Source organism: Falco naumanni, chromosome 3, assembly GCF_017639655.2.
Source record: "Falco naumanni isolate bFalNau1 chromosome 3, bFalNau1.pat, whole genome shotgun sequence".
NCBI classification, from domain to species: domain Eukaryota; kingdom Metazoa; phylum Chordata; class Aves; order Falconiformes; family Falconidae; genus Falco; species Falco naumanni.
The window spans coordinates 23,104,105-23,119,112 of record NC_054056.1 but is presented as its reverse complement, the minus strand read 5'-3'; the positions used below and the strand labels follow the sequence as shown (position 1 = coordinate 23,119,112).

The 15,008-nt window shown below is 38.8% G+C and overlaps 1 protein-coding gene across 7 annotated transcripts in view; it reads right to left on the bottom strand.

Annotated features, from left to right (window-relative positions):
- Positions 1-15,008, bottom strand: part of KIF13A (kinesin family member 13A) — a 120,518-nt gene that overhangs the window by 44,951 nt on the left and 60,559 nt on the right. For 6 of the 7 annotated variants that reach the window (XM_040585986.1, XM_040585980.1, XM_040585981.1 and 3 more), the window contains exons 5-11: positions 11,756-11,848; positions 11,119-11,299; positions 10,029-10,116; positions 7,983-8,117; positions 7,354-7,466; positions 1,967-2,078; positions 1,364-1,576 (exon numbers count right to left, since the gene is read on the bottom strand). In XM_040585986.1, coding sequence (XP_040441920.1) covers positions 1,364-1,576; positions 1,967-2,078; positions 7,354-7,466; positions 7,983-8,117; positions 10,029-10,116; positions 11,119-11,299; positions 11,756-11,848 — 935 coding nt within the window. The remainder of the gene's footprint in view (positions 1-1,363; positions 1,577-1,966; positions 2,079-7,353; positions 7,467-7,982; positions 8,118-10,028; positions 10,117-11,118; positions 11,300-11,755; positions 11,849-15,008) is intronic. The other variant, XM_040585984.1, reaches the window with a different exon arrangement.

Sequence of the window (15,008 nt, the reverse complement as noted above, 5' to 3'; positions counted from 1 at the left end):
AGCTGAAGATCAACAGCTCCAGAGGCTAATGGTACCAACAAAATCTCTGGGCTTGTCCACTTAAGCTTCAGTGTCTGTATAAAAGTATATGAGTATTTAAGAAATTTAAATCTTAGCTGCCTGAACTTCAACTGCAAAGTCGTTCTTCCAACAGTAGTTTCGAATACAAATTACTCTCAATATTTAGCCTTCTGTTCTATCTTGGTTTCGTAAACGTACCTAGAGTTGCATTAAAGCTTTCAGACTGACCCTGTTGGTGACCTTCAAAGGCAGGCATGCTCTGGAGCTAACACAGGCTTCTCGTTTCACAACAGGAAACAAAAGCAAAGAGCTCGAATTTGCCCAGTGCAAAGTAACAATTCAACAGGCTGGCCTGTAACTCTATAGAACTGCTTTTAACCGAAGGTATAATAGAAAAAACTTTGTTAAAAATTAGTAAGACTTTGGACACCTTCCTACTGATTGTGTTCAGCCTCAGCCTGCCAACATAATTAACAACGTGCTATAGTAATATTTTCCGATTTAAAATATGGGATCAGAAGAGATCTTTATTAATGAAAAAAGTGAATGGCTCCTTTTTCTCAAAGCAGATTTTCCCATTTCAGCCTGTAAGGAACTGTTCGTAATAGGAACACTACTCCTTAAATGAACGTGAAGTTTAACCACCACACTAATTTACCCTCAGACACGCTTCTGTTCTTTTTCCACCAGTATTTTGTGTCTTGCCTGAAAAGTTCAACAGTATTTTCCTACAGTGCAGTGCCTAATTTCTCCAGGTATCACCAAGTAAACTATCCTACCCTGATCCTTTACTCTCTGATTGGATGTATAAATCTAAGGTAAGTAGCAATCACACAGTGTTAACTGTTAAGGCAGTAAAGCAAACTGCAGATGGTTTCAGTGTTGCATTTTTGACAATTTCTTAAAGATTTTCACAAATGTCAAGGACACAAATGTCCCACATGTTTTGTGATCTAATACCAGATTTAAGGCTTTTCACACTTTTCCATTTGACATCATAAAATTATATAGTCCACTAATGCAAAAAAAAAAAAAATAATCTGCTAATAAGTACACAATGAAGCTGTACTCTAGCTCTTATCTGTGCTGCATCAATTATTGCTTGACATGAAGTTCTTCAAGAACAGTCTATTGTGACAAGGGTCACCATCAGTACAATGTTGTCCCCATTTAGAAGTTATTAAGAATAAGCAAACAGGTTGGATTTATTTCAGGAAACAAGGTTAATAAAAAAAAAAGTGCAAGACTTCCTTTCCTCATTTTGTAAGAAAGCTAGTCTTCCAGCCAGCATTTGACATTTCCTTGGGAAACGCAGTTTACGTTGTACTGTGAATAATGTTACCTCAGCTTGGGAGAGCTGTTCTTTCAGTTTTTCAACTTCTTCACGTAATTCTCTGATGACCCGAGCATTTGGATCTTCATTCACCACTGCATGATTAACTATCCTTTTGGCTCTGTCTGCGTATCTCAGAGTAGAGAGTGTTTCTTCATAGTTGTCTGCTGCTGGACTAATTGTGGCTATCATGGCAGTTTGGCTGTTTCCTCCCAAGTTGTCCTATAAAGTGCATCCACAGGAAGTTTGAGGGTTAAAAATTGCTCTGAGGCTACACAATGTCTTTAGAAAGACACTTAAAATACAAAGCTTAATATTCAGACACAAAAAAACACTCTGGATATAAACTAACCAGTATGATCCACAAACAGTTCCAGCCACCTCCACCAGCCTTGATACTGCTATAACTGATAATAGCCAAATAGGACTCTACATAGAATTAATACAAGATACACTTAGCTGTCCATATTATTTGGTGTAACTTATAGATATGTGAGCTCCTTAGCTCACTTCTTTAAAAAAAGAGAAGTCCATGTACACAGAGGTATGCTACAATGATCCTACAAACTATTAAGCTGCCATCTTGTGAATAAGGTGAACAGAAAATATTACCTTGAGAAGCCAAGTGAGTACAGAGTCTCTGTAAGGCACAAACTTGTTTTTCCCCTTCCCTGCTGCTTGGTCAGCAAGTGATGATATAACCAAACCCAGCGTTGAAAGGGATCTACAAAGGCAAAAGAGTACAACAGCTTTAACACATATTCCAAACAGATTTAATAAAACACACACAAAAAAAAAGAGATTTGCTAAAGAGTTTAATTTTTGCTCCACAGAACTTCACATCTGATTTTTAAAATATCATAGAATAATTTAAGTTGGAAATGACCATAGGAAGTTGGCTAGCCCATTTCCCTGCTCCAAACAGGGCAATGTATTTATTACATATTTGGAAGAAAAAAAATGGCTATCTACAGTGTTTTATCTAATCTGGTACTAAGACCAAGTTCCAGGAAAACTGAGACAAAGTTGAAATATTCAGGTATTTAAAATAGCTTTAGAAGTATATAAAGCAGATTGCTTCAGTACATGGAGAACCAGTGCCTTTGATCGGCCATCTAGGAACAATGTTTGAAGAGCACTGGCACAACAGACCACAACTGAACAACTCTCTAGCCATAAGGAGGTGTCCTCAAGACAAAGCCAGCTATGGCCCAGCAGAACTAGTCTGCCTGGTGAACAAGTAACTAACCAGCCATCACACAACAGAAGTCTCCTCATCAAAAGAGACTGACTAGGAGGTCCCCTGACAAATAGGTTGACTTACAACCGAGGTGCAGCCTCGCTAGCTTCTTGGGCAGGGAACAAACCAAACAATCGCCCAGTTACAAAAATGCCACACAAGCATGAAAGAGAAAAGCCCCCAAATTGCTTAGCAGCAAGCCACACTGCAAACGCCACTCTAGAATCGTGAAGAAAATACAGATAACTCATTCATTTGGGTATATGTCCCACTTGTAACAACAGGGGCAACTGTATCAGCAAACTGCGCAAAGCATATGTGTATTATATTATCCAATTGTTATATAAGCCTACATAAAATTTTAAGTGACACCAGGGCTCTTAGGGCGAGTATGCTTAAGATAATGAGCTAATTGAGGAGCTTGAGAATATGAAACAGATGCCTAAAGGGTTTTCAAACAGCGCTGAAGACCAAGTGCGTACCCATCCATCATACTCATGCCCAAATATCCAGCTACTCTCTGTAACTACTAAGGAAAACTCCAGCAGCGCTGCAATTAAATAGTCAAATAAATCTTTAATTGTACTGTTCCACTCCATCCTTTTGCATTTTCTTTTCAAAATAGTACTGCTTTACTACTCAGACAGCGTTTCCACGGTATTTCTAACAGGGCCTTAGTGCCAAATGAAACTACCAGTGGTTCAGAAACAACATTTAGAAAACGACAAAAATGTTGCAGAAGATTATTTCAAGGAAGATATCTGAAGGTAAGGTAACAAGACTTATTACACGTGTCACAAAAGATGTCCCATACTGCATATAGCACAAAAGTGGTATGAAGATAGCATAGACCTGAAAGCAAAATTAAAAGAAATTTAAGGAGCAGCTAGATAATCTGATGTCCGAAGAGAGCGTTCTGTTTTGTAAAACTGCCTGTAGGATAGCTTTCCAATTCACCTCTGAAAAATTCCCAGCAAAAAGGACACAGTTTGGTTTAGTCTGTGACCTAAAGAAAAGCCTAACAACCTCTGAAAGCTTGCAGGGGGAGAGAGAATTGGTTCTTCCCTCCAGCCTCTGCTCTCCACGGATGGAGATGACAGTGTACTAAAGGTGCAAGAGTGAGCAGTAGGAAGCCGTACACTCCGCCGCAGCAACCTCCTACCGCGTAACTGAAAAGCACCACCAGCACACTTCCAACCCAGTCCACCTCCAAGGAGCATAAAGTTAAAAAAACCCCACCCTGGTCTGTTTTCCTCCAGCTCCTCTTTCCCCCTTTAAATGAGGGGAAATGTGAAAACCAAAGCCAAAACTGAGGGAGGGGCAAGAAAAGGACAGTCAGAAAGGAGACAGCAAGGACAGGGACCTGAAAAAGTCTGTCACTGAAAACTATTTCACAACAGGGCTGCGATACCAATTTGAGTTACGGACACTGTATTTCAATAAACAGGAAATTACAAGCTACAGTTTAACACCGCACAATTAAAAGATGTGGTAATATTTCTGCTCCTTGTAAATACTGATTTTATTTTAAGACTGTTAACATCTGCAATAAAAGCCAAACTGGAGTCATTTATGTGTTCTGCTTGAGATTTCGTAATACAAAGCTGTTTAGAAGAATTAAGGAAAGCAGTAAAAGAACTGGCTGCCCAACAAAATAATTAAAGGATTCATCAGCTGCTTTGCTTCATGCTGAATGATGCATCAGAGATCCATCATTACTTTGGTCCCATCTCACACTACTTTATATAATGAATCATTAGATAAAGTGTATGTGTGTATATATATATATTATATATATATATTTATATAAAGGCCTAAGCCCATGGCACACAGCAGACTGAGACAGTTTAGAAGCAGCAGAGTGAACTTACATGGTGCAAGAGCATGGGAAAATGCCATTTCTGCATGCTTTCTGCTCTCCCTGCCACTATTCCCCAGGCATGACCGGGCTGCCCTTGCTAGCGGTAGGAAGCCTGCACACTCCCACCACTCGCCTGAGTCAGCCAGGTTCACAGGGAACTTAAATGACACCCATTCAAGCTACTCCTGTACAATTTACAACCAAATTCTTCACTGAGGAGAATCCATCTTTCTATTCTTTAACTCTGGATACAAAAAAAATCTCCTAAAAATCAGCTTGGAGCCAGACTCATCCCAACTCATTCCTTCCCCTCACCTGCCGCCCCGCTACATTTTAAAGGCTTCCCTTTGCATTCTCAAGTTAAAATGACAACAGCTATGATTTTACTATTCAGAGTTAAAATTGCAGACCGCTCACAGAAAGTATTTTTCTTAGCCACTAATTGAGAGGCTGTTTATTCTGCTTCCTCCTCCTATTGCATTCTAGAAGTTCTTTGACTACACCATGGAGTCGGTAAGCACCCGCGCTTCTACGCTCGCTACGGGAACTAGCACATCCTGGGGAAAAACAAGCACACACAGCTTTCCTGTGAGGTACGGCAAGTCCCCCAAAACCCGTGAGCATAAAGTGCAGACACCCAGCACCTTCACCCAGGCAACACTGCATCAGCTCTGAGAAAAACCAGAAGCAACCTTTACTACAACTTTATGAAGATGTTAACGAAATGACACAACTCTCCGTTGTTTCAGTAAGTGGGAGAGAAATCCAACACCTCCCCTCTGCAACATGCTGTCCCGAGATAGGAAAGAGTGTTTACAACAGGATGAGTTGTGGGACCAAGGTGGCAGCTACGAAGCCCGAGCCAGGTTTCATTAGAAATAAACAGCACAGAAACCCGCAGAGACTGTCTGAATGCTACACTACACTTTTGGTATGCACAGCTGAGTGTACATTTTCCCTGCGTTGTAAATACATAAACAGGTACACTATTTCCATATTCTTCTTCAAGGTAATAAACATAGCACAAGCTACAAATTTCTTTGCCTGGTAATTTCAGCAGCTCCATTCTTGTTCTCATTAAACATAGCACATGCTAACAATACATGTTATTGCTTTTTAATAAAAGAATAAAAAAATAATTTAAAAAGCAAAAGGAGTTGACATGGTAAGGTATATGGCTTAAGTACATTGTATTACTCCAGAAAAGATCATAGAACAATTTGGGTTGAAAGAGACCTCAAAGAGCCACTGGCAGGGACACCTCCCACCAGCCCAGGCTGCTCCCAGCCCCGTCCAGCCTGGCCTTGGGCACTGCCAGGGATGGGGCACCCACAGCTGCTCTGGGCAGCCTGGGCCAGTGCCTCCCCATTCACAGTGAACAGAAGTATTGCCTTTCCCTAAAAAGTAAGGTGCACCACACCCAAAAGATGACTGTACACAATGTTCTCTGAAGAACTAGTCTGATAAAACATCTATACCAATGTTGAGGCTTCCAGTAAAAGTCAGTCTTCATCAAAGCTCCAAGTAACAGCAAAAATCTAACAGAAAGCACCAAGCACAGCACTAAGAATTCTCGTTTGCCTACCAGTTCCAAAAGAGATTTTGAACAGAGAATGCTTAAGCAATACAGATTACACCATATAACAATTTAATTGATGAGAAAATGTAGAGCTGTCCACCTTCCTTTTTAAAGTATCTTTTACAGAAAAGTTTGGTGCTTGCATCTGAAATCCTGTATTGTCAAAGAGGTTCAGCATGGGCAAAACAACCTTCTCCTACAGCATCAGCATCACAGAAGTTTAACACTGAGTAAACGTCCTAACGGAAAAAAAAAAAAGGAAGTCTTTCTGTATCTATAGCTACACTTGTAATTTGTTAATAGCTGTTGGGAAAGTTGGCATTTGAATTCTTCCCCAAGAATTAGAAAGAAACATTTAATTTCACCTTTGTCTATGCAAAATACAAGTACAGTTTCTAGTAAAACCAATCTGAATTTTAACTAGTAACCTGCAGGTAAAGGTACAACACCTCCCATTAGGCAAACAGAACCACATCATTTTGTTTCACGAGGACTATACCAGCATGGCTACCAATATGATGCATTAAACACAAAGTAGATTAGAAATTAAGCTAAAAAGAGCAAACATGTTTTAACTCCGAAAAGGGGTAATTTGAAATCACTTTATGTATGAATGCTGTTCAAACACACTTTGTGCTGTCATCGTTAACTTAAAACACCAAAACATTTTGTAACATTTTAAAATTAAATTGAAAAAGCAGTAGCTTTTACTGTAACAGCTGAACTCTTTCTTTCCCAGGAAAATTAGTATATTTAAGACAGCAGTAATAGTGTGCTGAATTCTTGCTTTTGGGAAATAACACAGTAATTACGGTAAAAAAGTGCCTTGAAACTTGTCATTGCTTGAGTACAAATGCCCAAGGCAATGCTAAACTAACACAGCTTCATTCTGATTTGGTTTTCTTAAACTGTGAATTATACCCTTACACATTTTAATACATGTTGGAACAAGGCCATTCAACTCTGCAACTCTGCATTCTTCCTTAAGCAAATGATGAGACAAACACATGAGCCTGGGGACAGGGTGTATAAATGAATCACAAAAGGTTCATTCTTAATTAAAGAGCGCTGCTGTCGCTTTTTCTAGATAAAATTCATACAACCCTCATTGAGTCAAGTATGAATCAAGTTCCCTATGTCAATGCAATGAAACACATGGTATCTAGCACAGAGCAGCCGAAAGAGCCATACTGAACTGTTTCTGATGAGCTCTATCATTTGAACTGACTTCTGACAAGCACACCAAGAGAGGAGGCCATAGAAACAACAGTGATTCTTAAAAGATTAAGCTTTGCAACCTGCGTATGCCCATGTCTTACTTGTTTATGTTGCTGCCTTCCTTTAGGCGTTCTCCTGCAGCTCCTGTTTTGGACACTCTCTCGCTCCCAGCCAAATCCACCAAGCTGACCTTGCTGACCTTCTCTCCAGAATTCTGCAGATGGGACATGGGAGAACAACAGCTAAGAAACACAAAGCACAAAGCGCTAACATGTGTGATACTGGCACCATGAAACACTGTTCATAATAATGTGGGTTAAAGTATCAAATTAAAGATATGAAAGAAGGAATTTTCAGAGTTTTCATAGTCCTTTAAGAGTCACTCATATTTTTATAGTAGAGGGCTGAAGCTGTGTGGCAGCATCAATAACCTTACTAGCAGAGTAGGCCATTAAAACATACCAACTTCAGCACCAGTTAGGATGTAAAACCTAAGGTAGGTTTCATGGTGACAATATAATCTTAAGAAGTTAGATTTATCTTTATCTGCTTTATCTGGTGGGCTTCCTCACTCTCCCAGGGTTCTCTCAATCTTACGGTCTTGCCAATATTACTTTGGACCCCACGGCATTAAAGGTGAAGCACAGCTAAACAGATTAATGTATATGTAAGAGGAAGGAAGGAGACAAATTTACCACAATTTAATAAATGAATCAACAGAAATACATACACCAGAATGCAGGTCATAAAGTGTCTGAGTCACTATAATATTGAACACAGCATGAGAGCGGCTGCTTTCTTCATTCATGTTGGTTGCAGCAACTGTTCGTGATTTGTTTCCCTCAGACATCAGTGACTCAATATCCTAGAGCAAAAAAAAGAGTGAAAAGTGATGCGAGGATAAAAGCAAGTATTGTGCTTGCTGAACAAAATCCCCATCTAGATGGAAGGGTGTGTGTATGTGTGGGAGAGAGGAAGAAGGGAAGGTAGTAATGAGAAAATTCTTCGCACATTTTGAGATGCACTGATGCAGAGGGTGTGCAATTCCACAGCACAATGTTAAATCACACCTTAAATAAGTACTGTGCTTAAAAGCCCAACAACTACAGTCAATGCACCTTCTCCTTATCTGTTACTGAAATGTGTTGGCAACACACACACATTACAAATCATACTGTTTAATGACAGTAATCAGGTCAGCACAGATCTACTTACACAAATGAACACAATGCATCTCTTTACTGAACTGCACTGTTACCATCTTCATTTAATTGGCTCAAAAGGTTACCTCACTTAGAGCCTGTACCTTCCTGCATATGTAAAAAGCAAGACTATGCCGAGTCTGACATGTGCACTTGCTGAGTCTTCCAAGACAATTTCATAAAATTCATCAGCCAAAAACTAGGTATGAACAAAATTTCCTAGAATTTGAACAAAGAAGGTGTGCTTTCAAATTCACCATAAAAGCTGCAAAAGCAGTTTTTATAACTTTATAATATACACAGATGCTTCAGAAAAACACTCATAAAGTAAAACATTCCCACATAATACTACACAATGAATTATTTTTTTTAAAACCAACATTTCCAAATCAGCTTCCTCATAAAAAGAGAGGCCTACGCCATTCATACAACTGCACTGCTTCAATTACTTCCATTGTAGCTACAGTAATTCAGTAATTCAGTGGCTTCTACAGTACTGATTTATTTGAAAGTATTTTGGTAACTCAAGTGGGCCAGATGCCGTCACGACTTCAATTATAAATTACATAAGCCACATTGCACATCCTCATGCAATACACCTTGTCCTGGTTTCAGCTGGAATAGAGTTAATATCCTTCTTAGTAGCTGGTGCAGTGCTGTGTTTTGGCTTTGGTGTGAGAATAATGTTGATAGCACACTGATGTTTTCAGTTGTTACCAGGTAATGTTTATACTAAACCAAGGACTTTCCAGTTTCTCAGGCCCTGCCAGCGAGAGGGCTGGAAGGGCACAAGGAGTTGGGAGGGGACACAGCCAGGACAGCTGACCTGAAGCAGCCAAGGAGGTATTCCATACCACGGGACATCATGCTGGGTATATAAACTGGGGGGGTTGGCCAGGCTGTGCCGATCGTTGCTCAGGGACCAGCTGGGCACCAGTCAGCAGGTGAGCAGTTGTACTGTGCATCACTTGTTTTCTTTTCTCCCTTCCCTTTGGATTTCATTCCTCTCCCCTTCTCCTTCCTTTTCATTGTAATTGTTGTAATTATTAGTATTGTTGGTTTTAATTTATTTTGTTTATTAATTTTTTCTTATCTCAACCCTTGAGTTTTACATTCCTTCCTGATTCTCCTCCCCCTCCCTCGGGGGGGCAGCGGGGGTGACAAAGCAGCTGCATGGTACCAGCTGGGGTTAAACCACAACACACCTGTATGAAATAGAAGGTTTTATTCAACAACAAAAATCAAAGTAATTCATGCTGGAAGACTTTATTCTTATTTTGGAAGCCTCATATCTCCTGTGTCAAGGAAACATTGTGTTCTTGGTGTATACTATATGCACTGAAAACTGCAGAATAGGTACCACTATTATATTTTTAATCAACATCAAGGCAAAGCCAATGCTTTTACGCGAAATAAATCCTCCTGAAGCAGTAGAAAAGACCTTTGCAATTGCCAGAGATCATAAACACTGAAGAACCAAAATGTCTGGATAGACACTAGTTTATCTCTTATAAGATGCCTATTGCTTATGTACACAGATGTCATTTATGAAGTTGTCATTGGTTTAGATTTACCTCAAAGTTTGTAACAGCCAGCTGAGACAGGCCATCTACATATGGTCCCAACACTTTGTGCTCTCGAACCTTAAGGGACTGCCGACTCCTATGGAACAAAGTAGACTTTATGCACAATCCACTAGTGTGAACTTTATCAAAACCCAAAAATTATACTATGAAATGATAAGAATCTTCTATATAGCAGAAGTCAGTTTATGTCTTTTAATTGTAACAGGAGGCAAAAAGTCTTCCAGATTTTTTTTTATGTCAAATTAAAAATAGACTCAAATTAATCTAACCGGTTTTAATCTACATACATGAACTGTTCCTAATGCATCCTTCCACCCCAGTATTTGTGGCTGGAACAAAAGGCTGAAAATGTTGACAAAAAAGGAAACCAAAAATTCTTCCTTCCTCTCCCCAGCAATTTGCTAAAGCTTCAATTCTTCTCACGTTTTTCCACACTTTATTGATACACATCAAGTAACTCTCAAATCTACCTTTTTAAACTAACCTGCATACTTCTTCACCTAGGGCAATTATATTCAAGAATCAAAAATATACACCTCATGTATCAATGCTCAGCCTAAAACCCCCCTATCTAACTATTTCTTGTCTAGACACCTCCAAGCCAGAGAACCTAACCAGTACTTTTATGTAGACAAAACTGAAGAGTGCCATGAGTATATTCTGAGGTGTTACCCTTCCACATTCAAAAAGCTCAACATCTAAACCATGAGAACCAAGTTGAAAATAAGCTTCAAACTCCTCCTAGTTGATGAAAATTGTTACCTGAATACAGTCCGGATCATATGGCAAAACCACCCCAGAACTTCCCTGCACAGTCTTGCTTTCTGGTAGTACACTACTTCATACAGTATGTTTGCATCATTAAGATGGTATCCTAATTCTGAATTGATCCACACCAGTTATACTTCATATACAAGATTTACCAGATCTTCTTTCTGGTGTTTGGTATCTAATCCTTTCTAAAAAAATCATACAAATATACATTCTGAACAAGCCTCAAGGATTTCCAGAAGTGATTTCCACTGTTACAGTTTCAGACAAAAATAAGGAAGCTGTGGGGGAGAGTGAAGCTACTCACCCTTTTGGGTCAAGCAGATCTCTGACTTTCTCATTGTAGATTTCCATATAGGACACTTCGACTTTAAAAGTATGAGATTCATTTTCTTCCACAGAGATTCTCTGAAATAAAGCACAACAGAGCCGTGGGATCAGACCCAGCTGCTCTGCATTGCCCATCATTGAAAAGGATTTTCCTGAACCTAAAGGAAAAAAGGAGAAGAAAATGCTTTAGAACGTAGTCTCTCTACTTATCTGTTCATGAAGCATGTTTTAATCCTCTCTTTGTTCTTCCAGAAGCGTGTATCAGAACAACATGACATGCTATTCCAGACAGACAGTACGTTCTTTGGACTACACGGTACAGGTAAACAAAAAGAGAAATTATCTTAAAGGTTTCTTTGAGCAGGGCTGACTGAAGGAGCCTTCAGTATGAACTTCTCCTTTCAGGCTTTGAAAGTGGCCCCGGCAGGTAGTAACGAGGAACATATTTACGAAGCTGCTTTAAGAACTTTACATCACTGGCTGTGCTAAATGTTTGACATTTAACATGATATTTCAAAATACATTTTTTAACTATTATCTAGCTTAATATTTTTGTTCTTCTCACTTCCCATGTACACAAAAAGTGTTCTTCCCCTTTAGCACAGGAGACTCACCTGTCTGTCCATAGGCAAAAATACAAGCATTATATCCCTGAAAGGCCTTTTCAAGAATTCCTTCTCCAAGGCACTTGAACACCACTTCTTGACCTAGAAAAAAAATTAAGTTTATTTTAAATTTAATAACAGACTGAAATTTACTAAAAACAAGAAAAAAAAAGGTTTGCAAGTTATTTTTTACTATTGAGTGCACTGATGAACAAATTATTTCAACATACAACTGAATGACAAAGCTGTTGCCTGAAACGAGTGTAACAGCTACTGCTTCTGTGTTTAAATACATTGCTTTAATATTAATAAATAGATATTTTCCTGTGAAAGGAGCAGTTCTTCAAAAGGTTATATGTAAGCTGAATGGTTAGAGGAAACAGGTGTCTAAATTTGATAATTAATATACATCCCTTAACCACAAACTATACCCAGAAGCGTTCTGTAACAGAATTGCAATGAAATCCATTAGCAAACTAGGATATTAGAGGTGCAACAAATATTATGCTAGAAATAGTAATAGTTGCTCTCTTGCAAACTGGCCTCAAGTTTCACCATAAGCTATTACAATTCACCCGGTGTCAAGGTGATGCTGGAACCAAGATAAAAGTATTCCAAAGACGTTCAGGGAGGAAATGCGTATTAGGAGGTTGTGAGACTTCAACAGAGCTGTGTGAGGATAATTCTGCCAAGTCCATCATTCTAAAAACCAGCTGCAAAATTTCATAGTCTGAAAATTGTCTCCCAGTGCCACGTAGATTTTAGATGTACTTCAACCTCTCAGATGAAGAAGAAAATAGGCATCATGGCTGTTTAATAGAAAAGCTCAGAATTTGTACACAAAAAGGGTCAATGGGATGTCTGCTTGGAGTTCGGATCACACAGAATCACAGCAGCTGTGTGTACATCCAAACCAAGCAGAGCTGAGCTAAGGACAGTATTTACACACCTTCTGATGTTTGGTTTAAACTTAGATTCGCTGTCTGGTGACTTTCTGAACAGCTACGATCAGCTGCATCTCTCGTTTTGGTGAGTTAAGTTTCAGCAGTTGTCAGTTATAAGAAATTATTTTGTACAGTGGATGCACTAGTGACTTCCACAGTTCTCAAAATGGAACATACCAGCATTAAAAAAAAATAATAAAATCTAGCTATACATTTATACATCACATGAGATTATTTATATTCCATGATCCCTGAGTAATTGGTAGCCCAGAAAATTCCTGCAGAACAGCCTGAGGAATGACTGTAGAATGATTTACAGGCATATAAATAGCACTAAAAAGTACTAAATCACTTTTATTTTCCTTTAACCTATTTTCTCTTCTGCTCTAAAGGAAAAGCTAGTGCAGCGGTGCCCTATCAAATGTTCTTTGTGTATCTTTCCAGCTGAATTTCTAAAACTCTGAATACAGGAATTAAAACCAGAGGAGAATCTGCTGTACTCTGGAGTAACTCCATCTCCTTCCCCATGCACATTCATTCACTTCTCATTCAACTTAGGATCATCTGGTTACTTCATAATATCTATGGTGAGAGAGCACTGTGGAAATAGCTACAGAGAAACGTTAAACTACTGAAGAACAAACGAAGAAAATTTATCAGTGGAAGTTTTTAATAACAATGTGGAACAGACAAAAATTTGCTTTCAAACCAGCTCCTGAGGACCCATTTTGAACCTACCAAAGAGGCAGGGAGCCACTTACCACCTTGCTGAGGCAAGAATGCAAAAATCAAGCAAAGATTGAAGCCGAGTATAATTATTAAGAGAAAAAAGCACATATACTCTGCAATGATTATGAGTGGAGAATAAAGCCATTTATCAGAATAGGGACAAACTTGGATTACCCACTTCTAACCAGCAATAAACCAGTAACCTCTTCCATGTTTCCCAAGGAAAAGAGCAGATACCAAGATGTTATAAAACAGCACAGTCATGATAACCATAAGATGACCTACAAAATTCCCCACTGATAAATACCAGAGACAGAAGCCAGCCTGAATCTCCCAGGCAAAGCTGAATATTTTCTTTTCCAGAAGAAATTTAATTTTCGAACAGTCAACAAACAGAAAGTCGATCAGACAGTGATACATAATTCTAAAATGGTATTTTTATTACAGTTTTTAAGAGCTCATCAATACCACCACAGACAAACAGGTCATTAAAGAGCGATGTTCACAGTAACCAGTCGAAGTATCATGGGAGAAAATTTGTTTTGTTTTTAAGTGCACTCACAGAAAAGTACACAAGACATTAAACTTCAATTATGGGTATTTTAATTCATTTGCTAATGCAGTGCCTTGTTGAGGGTAACAGCGTATCATCTGTGAGATTTTAATATTTTTCATTACAAAACCTCAATGCTTCCCCCATGAATTTTATTAGTGGGTTTGCAAACCGATTACAAAATCTGTATTACCCAGAATTATGTCTATGTGCACTTATGGTCACAAGAAATAATCCATGTCCTTTGTCTACGCTACTGCATTTTTGCTTTGCTAAATAAACCTGCAATGCCTGCAAATAATACTTTTGCTTATTTACAGGTCTTTTCTTCCACAGATACCTAGTTTTTAAAGAGGTAAGCTGGGGGTTTGAAATTGACTTAATTTACAGAAAAAGGGAAAAATAGATGGGAAAAAAATTACTCAGTTAACAGAAATATTTCCCCTACACCAACATTTATTGCCTTTAACACTGCTAGGTGCGAAACGCTACTAACACACTGTTAGGGATGCTCTGCTAATCAAAACCCAAGAAACACTGGTGGATGCCCGCTCAGCTCTGAAGATGTACTGGAAAGCAACATCAAAACAAGATGGAAACCTTTTCTGCTTTCACCGGGCAGTTCTAACTGTCTTCATACCTTCAAGACATTACCTGAACATTCTGACAATTACAACTGCAAGCCTGATGCCAACATCCAGTTTCTCAGAAAGCCACTTCTAACAGCAGACTGACCCAAGAATCTTACCATCTACTCTTAGGACTGAGTATTTTCATGTGTTCAGCACTCTGACAGGCTCTTGACATTCTTTCATAAACATATAAACCAAGATAATAAACATTTATTTTATAGCAATAACCATACTAAAGATATTGATGATTTCTGCATTCAAAATTGTACCTGTGGCTTACCTGAAAGCTAAAGGAAACCCTTCCTCCTCTTAGGTTTACATTTTTAACCTACATATATTCCTGGAACTTTCTAATGCCATGCTTGTGCATGTGCACATGCATCAAGGGTGTTTAGTACAACACT